The sequence below is a fragment of the Etheostoma cragini genome, chromosome 23 (assembly GCF_013103735.1).
Source record: "Etheostoma cragini isolate CJK2018 chromosome 23, CSU_Ecrag_1.0, whole genome shotgun sequence".
Classification (NCBI taxonomy): domain Eukaryota; kingdom Metazoa; phylum Chordata; class Actinopteri; order Perciformes; family Percidae; genus Etheostoma; species Etheostoma cragini.
The window spans coordinates 7,669,243-7,677,781 of record NC_048429.1 but is presented as its reverse complement, the minus strand read 5'-3'; the positions used below and the strand labels follow the sequence as shown (position 1 = coordinate 7,677,781).

General features: G+C 37.9%; 2 protein-coding genes across 2 annotated transcripts in view; both read left to right on the top strand.

Annotated features, from left to right (window-relative positions):
- col7a1l (collagen type VII alpha 1-like) overlaps nucleotides 1-877 on the top strand; it is a 55,249-nt gene extending 54,372 nt beyond the window's left edge. The window contains exon 105 of the mRNA XM_034864121.1: nucleotides 818-877. Within this exon, the coding sequence (XP_034720012.1) occupies nucleotides 818-877 (60 nt within the window). The remainder of the gene's footprint in view (nucleotides 1-817) is intronic.
- Nucleotides 878-6,264: 5,387 nt separating this feature from the next.
- On the top strand, nucleotides 6,265-7,563 carry ucn3l (urocortin 3, like). The gene is made up of 2 exons (XM_034863463.1): nucleotides 6,265-6,476; nucleotides 6,863-7,563. Exon 2 carries the CDS (start codon nucleotides 6,873-6,875, stop codon nucleotides 7,338-7,340), a length of 468 nt encoding a protein of 155 aa, XP_034719354.1. The 5' UTR covers nucleotides 6,265-6,476; nucleotides 6,863-6,872; the 3' UTR covers nucleotides 7,341-7,563.
- The last annotated feature ends 976 nt before the right edge of the window (nucleotides 7,564-8,539 follow it).

Below are 8,539 nucleotides of genomic sequence, written 5' to 3'. Positions count from 1 at the left end.
AGCAGCATGGCACCCGTGTGTGTTTTGCCATCTGTTATGTTCTCTCAGAGGAACACACACCATGGTGCCAGCAACATTAGAGCCATTCACAAACATGAGACTGTCATTAAGTGGGACGCCTCACCAAGAATCCATTACACACTTACAAGACACTTAAAGGACACTTCTGCGTATTGTTTAACTTTTTCATGAAAGACACTTTGGCATTATGTATATGAAACAGACGGTTCCCTGCTATGTTAAACACACACTTTTGCTATTTAAATACTCACAATTTGCAAAAATAAATCATCAGACGATACTTGCTGCTGCTAATTGTTGCGTGTTAAAACCACAATAAAATAATAATATATTTGGCAAAATCTATTTTTTTTCCCCTTTTTGGGTTTCATTGCTGTTTCTCTTTATTAGGCCGCAGCACCTTCAACGAACTGCAGGTAGAAAAACCAATACAGTGACGTAAAATATAACATAATAAATAAAGTTTAGATGGTCTGGATGGCACAAACTAAGAAATTAAAACCCGAAACCATAATTTAATGGTCTCAGACTTATTTTATTTTTTCAAACTTTGCCACTTCATTATTATTTCAAAATATGGTGTTGTATTGTACATGAGAGAACATGTTAAAAGCATAATTTTAGTTGTTAATGACTGTGTGTTATGTTTGTATCATTACAGGATTGGAATACAAGTTCATGGTAAAGTCTGTGGATCCAGATGGAAGAACTGCAGTGACTGAGAGTAAAAATGTGCTAGGTGATGTTGGGGTATCCCTCCACCAAGACCACCATAAAGTAGGGATGGAAGAAGAAGGTGAAGAAGTGGAAAAATATGGAGACAAGCTGGGAGAAATTACAAGTCCTGCCCCTGTGATCCAACCGAACCGCACTGGTAAAACCAACTATTTTAACGTAACACACTGACACAACGAACAGTTTGCTGGGTCCAAGCCCATGGGCCAAACACACAGATGCCTGAGATGTCATCATCTTCCAAAGTGCTCAGTTGTCTCCTGAACAGATTTATAGAGTGTAACTAAGTATGTTTCACAGCTAAAGGGTTACATATGTCATACTAATGTGTAACAGCTGTGATGTAGGCAGCTTTTTCTGGTGTGTTAGGTGAGATTGTGGGGACTTTGCAACAGTTATAATTAGATTAGTTGGAACTTTCTTCATCACACAGCGGGGACATTTCCTTGTTACAGCAGCATTTATTTTCTAGAATAAAGTAAAACAAACAAACAAGGAAACACACAAGAAACAATAGACAATGAGCAGGAGGTAGACTGAAAGTAAAGTAAAGTGGCATCAAATAAAGGTGTTGTAAAGTGCGGTGGCCATGTCACAAGAAACAATATTGCAGTGTAATTAAGTGATTAAGTGTTTAAATTAAATTGAATATGTAATTAAAGTAGTAAAGCAAAAGTAGATGACCATAAGAGAAGTTATATTTACCAGTGACCATAATTAATTTTGAAAAAGTAAGTACTTGTAATGGAAAAATATAAATACAGATAATACAGATATACAGAATGTACCAAGTCAAAAGTGTTGTTTTAAGGGTCATAGTGTAATGCTGTGTCTCAATTTACTTGCGTAGTGGAAATTTTGACAGGGTAGTGTTGTCTTAAAACTGATTGTGTGTGCTCACTGTTTCACGCAACGGGGACATTGCGCCACTGACGTCTAGTTTGGTGTTCCTCGGAGCAACTGCTGCTGATTCCTCAGCTGCCTTTTTCAAAAGTTTGGTGGTTACTTCCCTTTGGCTACGCAGCCAAGTTGGTGACCATAGAAGGTGATGCGTTCCACACTCAGCTTTTTGATCGTTATGAGTGCAACATCTGGGTACTCACGGTGCACTGCATCTTGACATACTTGTCAGTAGGATTGCACTTATGCACTCAAAATCGAAAGTGTAAGTGCTGAAGTACGCAATTTGAGACACAGCATAAGACTTTTAAATATGCTATATTCTGCAAATTCTAACTATGCTATATTCGGTCAACACTGTCCGGTAATGCAAAAACTATATTTTGCAGATAATGGTAGAAAATGATCAAGTTGCAAGTCAGTTTTCTACTATATGACATGAATGCAGTGACGGAAGAAGTATTCAGATCCTTTATTTAGATAAAAGTACCTATACAACAATGTAAAAAAATACTCTGTTACAAGTAAAAGTCCTGCATTAAAAATGTTACTTGAGTAAAAGTATGTAAGTATCATCAGGAAAATGTACTTAAAGTATTAAAACGTAAAAGTACTCAATGCAGAAAAATTCTCACATTTAAAAAACTTGAAACAATCAATTCGTTCTGTTGACCAACTAAGTTATTAATCAGTTAATCATTTCAGATATACTTGTAGGTCTATAGTTGCCTAATTTAATTCATAACGAAACATTGTATTTTATAAACTACGTGTTTTTAAACAAACGTTTTAATTTGTAAAGTTACTCGTTACTAAAGCTGTCAGATGAATGTAATGGAGTAAAAAGAACAATATTTCTCTCTGAGGTGTAGTGGAGTAGAAGTAGAAAGTGGCATGAAAAGAAAAGGCTCAGGTAAAGTACAAGTACAACAAACACAGTACAGTACACGCAATATACTGCAGAGATGCAGATTTACAGAATTTTTACTTATTGGAGAAATGTTGATCACTCTAATTTAGGGTAAGTCAAAACAAAACTGGCATTCTTTAAATGTTGGTTCAGTCAACATGTTTATTGTTGGTCCCTGAGGATAGAATCCACCAACCTGTAAACTCATCATTGTTGTTGTTTTGGTCTTTTAGATTCTCTTGAGCCCGGACACAGGAAGAAAAGAAAGGTATTCAGAACAAACACGGCTGGTGAGTGGCTGAGACAACTGATTTTCTTCTTGTCTTTTACTTTGTTTTTATCATGTTTGCTTTCTTTGTGTATCACTCTCACTTTTCTGTTTTTCTTTCCTGTTTTCATAATCATAGAGTAATGACTTGGCATGGAATTGTTAAAAGCACAAGATGGGAGAGAATAATGAGAGTAAAACTTAATCCGTTGTTTGAAAGCCTGCATTAGATTTCAGGAGGCACTTTATGTATGAATATAAAAATGCCATGTAAGACATAGCTGTTGTATCATCCAACTCTCTATGAGAAAACAAGCAAGCATCCCTATAAAACAAACACTTGGCTCAATTGTACTGCAAGTTTTAATCATCTAATTTTTGAAATCTTGTCAGACATACTCTAATATTTCCCCTCTCAGTCATAGCTGCACCAGGCAATTTGCACTCTAGTGGCCCCAAGTGGTCTTTATACATATTTTTAGTGTGAAAAACTTCATGTAGGAATAACATAGTCCGTGATCTCCCACTCCTTGACCATGCCTACACATTTCCTTCATTTTTTCAGCACATACAACACTTAAAATACGATGAAATACAATACATCTGCAGCATCTGAGCTTGTAAGGTATTTTTTAATCTTTTTTTTCACCTTACATGCAGTTTCGGCAGCAGGCCGCTGCCTGGAGCTGATGTCAGAGGGGGCTTGTTCAGAATATGTTCTGCTCTGGTACTTCCACCCTCGCTCAGGGGAATGCAGGCCGTTTGTGTACGGGGGCTGTGGTGGCAACAGAAACCGATTCTCCACAAGACATGAATGCCAGAGATGGTGTGAGGAGGAGAGGAGAGGTAGAAGGGACCATTCAGATCACAAATGAAATCTTCTTTAAAAGGTTTTGGTTGTGTAGCATGAATTGGAGGGTACTATTAATGCAAAACTGGTCTTCAATACAACATAATATTCTATTCACCTTTTTATGATAATAATAAAGAAATGCATTAACACTTCCACAGGTACCGAGGCCTAGAGATGAAACTAGCAACCCCATACAAGAAAATAAATTTTGTACATAACTGTATAAAATGTCATAACTTTGTATTTTGTGTTGGATTTATTTATACAACAGCGGTTTGAGTTTTGGTTTTATGGATAAAGTGTTGAAACTCAAAATGTGAATTTGTTGTTTTTTTGTAATGTCTAAGGTGATCAATATTAAATAAAAAATATTAAAAAAGGTAATCTTGTTTTCTTTTTGCGTGTCTGTTGTGCTCGTCTCTTGTCTCTCCTCTTGAGTCTCTTTACGTAATGCTCAGTCCCCCAGTAGTGAGAGCAATAAGAAGCTGGTAGCTGATTGCCTGCTGCCACTTTTGCCACTACATATGTTCCTTTGGCAGGGGGTGTTACAGGGGCTCAGTGAGGGAGATCACGCGGGGACTGTTCTAGAGGACTTTCTATCAGACCGGCGCAGCACTAGCAGGGGATTCCTGCGTGAGTGTTGATGTGGGGGGCAGCACGCATTCAAGGTTTTTTCTGTCAATGTGAAATTCGAAAATGCACGACACACAACTTAAATTCTCAGGGTGTCATTGGTTGTGTTTGAAAGGGGATACTCTGCCATAGTCTTCAGTGCACCAGCTCCACCACCAGGTTTCCTAAATTGAAGTCAATTCCTCAAAAGGATGCTCCCTAGAAGTAGTATTTAAAGCAGAACTTCAATTTGCCTCAAAGACAGAGGAGTCTTTTACCAACAAGCCTCCATGGCTTCTCTTTATTAGTCAGGATTCTGCCCTGTAGAATATTCCCACAGGCAAAGATGCTTCATAGATCTGCAAGATGTGGTTATGCAGTCTACAGGGACACGCTGTTGTCACTGAACCACGCCCTCTGCCAAAAACAACTAGTCAAAACCTAAGACAGATGCCACAGTGCAAAGTAATATTCAACACTTAAAATTGTAGCTTCCAAATCATTTAATTATTCAAATATCACTACTTCCCAAAGAAAATAGATGTGTGTGTGTGTGATTTTTCCATTGAAGTTGAAGAGGAGCAATTTATTCCATTTCAGAGATCAAGCAGGACTGGGGGGGACATCTAACAGCACAGTGTGTCACAGACTGTAATTACTCCAGCTGTGAAGATTTGCAGTCATATTAATCCTTCAATGAAGTTGCTCATTAGAGCTTGAGCCAACACCCTTTGATCCTCTCACTTCCATCTTGGTTTTGACATGGTAACGTACATAACTGCAGATGGCTCCCATCAGGGGGCATGGACACTCAAAGCTTTAAAAAGCTTTAATTAAAACACAAAGTTCTCTGGATCTCATATATCATTCTTCTTTTGAGATTAAACAACCATGTATACAGCATGCAAGTCATACGTACTGTGAAAGACTGCGTGTGAACAACTTAGTGAACTTTTCACATTTAATACACGTCACACATACTGAAAGAGGTGACCATGTACCTTATGTATTTTAGTGCCATGTCTCAGGAGTGTTATGCCATTAAGTGGCATTATGGTTTTATTAAAGGGAACTACCCTTGACCGGAAAACATTTCTAAATAAATTCTGTAAATTTCACTTAATTCACGTTTATAGTGGAGCATAATACTAAAACTGTAGCGTATTTGGTTTGCATCAAGACTTAAAAGAGGTCCATTAACTATCAACTTTTCAACATTTAAAACTGAAAACTTTGGACAGTTTATTAGACAGTGGAGAAGACCATGAGCATGTACTGACTTAAAGTTTATTTACTGTTGACAAAGTGAAAACCTAGCAAACAAAGGCCTTTCTGGAGAGGATGATCACCAGCCAAATCCAATTAATACCAAAGCTGTTGTTGGGTTATAACTAATTTATAACACGTTAGTTAGAGTCCATTTCACAGTTCCATATATTGCATACCTTGTAACATTTCCTTGTTGTATTCGGATATCATTCCAAAACCCAAAGATTTTCAATTTACCATCATAAATTACAAAAAAAAAAATCAAACTCTCATGTTTGAGAAGCTGGAAAATCCAATAAGTCCTCAGTGACATTAGAATGATGCTGGGTGACAATAGAGAATAGCATTCTTCGGTTTTGTATTTGCTACAGTAGGCGTATGCTTAAAGTTAATGGGAAAGTGTTTCCTAAATGATGGAACTGTCCATGGTACTGAATGGGAGTTGTCCGTGGTTCTGAACAGGCACCAAATGCTATAAAAATGGTAAAATCCATCAAGTAAATGGTAAAACATACAAAAAAAAGCTCAGGCTGCGTGAAAAAAAGCAAAGTTTTTCTTTGTATCTGTGGTCGTGATGTCTCGTGTTCACCGACAGGAGGTCATATTTACCAACTTTTTTTAATGTAGCGCTACATCACTGCGTCATGACCAATGGGATACTTCAGAGCAAAGCAATATGTCAACGGGATGACGTTGTTGCTGGCGTAGGGCTGCAGTTTGATGGCTCCTACTAAATGAATTGGGGAATGGATGAGGAAGACACACTGCTGGTCAGACAGTGCGCATTGTTGACCTCCGCAAACATTATAAGGATTGTGTTATCACATTTGGTATAGTTTGGTATTTCTTTGCAGGGACACGTGTTGGCTGACCTCCCTAACTGTAATCTTTATTGTAGGACACGAGTGGTAAGTTGTGCAAATATTTTTGCTTACATGTTTGTTGTCAAATTGTCTTTAAACAGTGCCCCGGGTTTCAAAATAGACATTAAATGTTCCTGTACAAAGACTTAAACACTTTTCTTAACACACAAGCCTAAAGAGTCCTAAAACTGTTACGTTTTAATGTGAGAAGGGGTCGATAATAGCGTGGAAGAGACTATTTCGCTCGCTTTCAACGTAAATGGACATGTTACGTTATTGTGAAAGCAGTGTTAAGACTAATTACAACTTATTTTAAGATCCAATTTACACAAAATTTGAAATGTAAAATATCTTGTTCACATGGAACCAGAAAAAAATTGCATAGAGCAAACATGTTCTTCCTTGTTCCTCTTCCCCTGTTATGGTCCCAGAGGACACAGCATGCTGTCGTCCCTGAAGACCCTGCTGCTGCTCTCGGTCCTGTGCACGCCGACCTCCAGCCTGTGCCTCCGCCTCTACTCCCGCTCCGATCTGCTGTGCGACGACCAGATGACCGTCGGGGTTCAGAGCGAGGAGGACGAGCCGGGTTTCTCCCCCGTGGACGGTTGGGGGTCCCTGCTGCAGTCCGCGGGGTATCTCTCCTCATCCTCCACCTCTTCTTCTGCTGAGTCCAGCCGGGAAAAACGGACTTCAAGTCCCACAAACTACCGCTTCATGAGCGGGACGAAGCTCAGAGGGCTGATGGCCCGCAACAGCAGCAAAGGGGACCGGAGGAGCAGGCTGACCCTGTCCCTGGACGTCCCGACCAACATCATGAACGTCCTCTTTGATGTCGCCAAGGCCAAAAAGATGCGAGCCAAGGCGGCGGAGAACGCGCTCCTGCTGGCTAAGATTGGAAGGAGAAAGTAGACATGTTGAACAACTTAGATCTTAACTGCCATGACCTGTGTTGGCCCCCACCGCCACTCACGTGTAATGATTTCTTATTCAATTTAAACTGGGCTACTCCTTTTGATTTGTTGCTCCAGGGGAAGATTATTTTCTTTCCAATCACATTACAGGTAAAATAAGCATTTTGAATGTAATTAAGTTGCTCTCATGTGAAAAGTTATTGGCTTATTATTATTATTATTATTATTATTATTATTATTATTATTATTATTATTATTATTATTATTATTATTATTATTGCATTTGCTTCAATCAAAACACTGGGGAAACTTGGGACAATGAATGACTTAAACTTATGAAACTTTTTGACTAAAAGTTGGACGATGTTTTAAAAAAATCTTTTAGGACCAATCAGCTTCAAACTCATGGATGATATAAGATTTGACTGATACATACTAATAAAACTGTCAAATTGACAAATTGATTTGCTCTTAAGTTAAGTTTTAAAGTTTTTTTATGTTGGATTTTTGGTTGAAATCTTACCTTTGTGATGACAATAAGCCATGTGTTTCTTATCAGAAATGTTGTAGCAACATCTTAAATCAAAACATAATACGGTCAGAAGAAATAAAGACAAAGTTATAATGCTTGTCTCAAGATGATTGGTCATTTCAGGCATTAAAATGTGAGACATGTTTTGCCTGAAAAGAAGATGTTGAGATTCAAGTACTTTTCACACAAAGCAGGATTAGTAAAGACAAGCCCTTTGAGCTTTTTTTGTCAGTAAAATGAATGTTTAACGTGGTCAGTTTGCCCAGGAGTCATCAAGTATTAAATCTTGGATTAAACAAGAAGAACAAAGCAGTTGAGGTCATTGGATGCTTTTAACAAAAGATCAATGAAAGGTTTTGTAATTATGTTGCATAATCATAACATTTGATATTATGATGGTTTTTTTCTCTTTGCTGCTATATTTATTTAGGGGGGTTTGCTGTTTAGAAGTTCACATGGAAGCCAATGATGATTTCAGATTGTAGTGTGGAACATCAACATTAACACAACACTGAACACTGATTCTGAAATACTGTAAAACCAACTGTAAGATCATGAAATACAGTAAAATGCAAGTGCATGAGAATGTATGTGTTCACCAGATGTCTGTTATTTTTATACTTAAAACAAATGATTATTTTCCCTCAAATAAAGCAGATGTAACT

Coding starts and splice junctions, on each gene's coding strand:
- ucn3l (XM_034863463.1), top strand. CDS start 6,873: ATGCTGTCGTCCCTGAAGACCCTGCTGCTGCTCTCGGTCCTGTGCACG.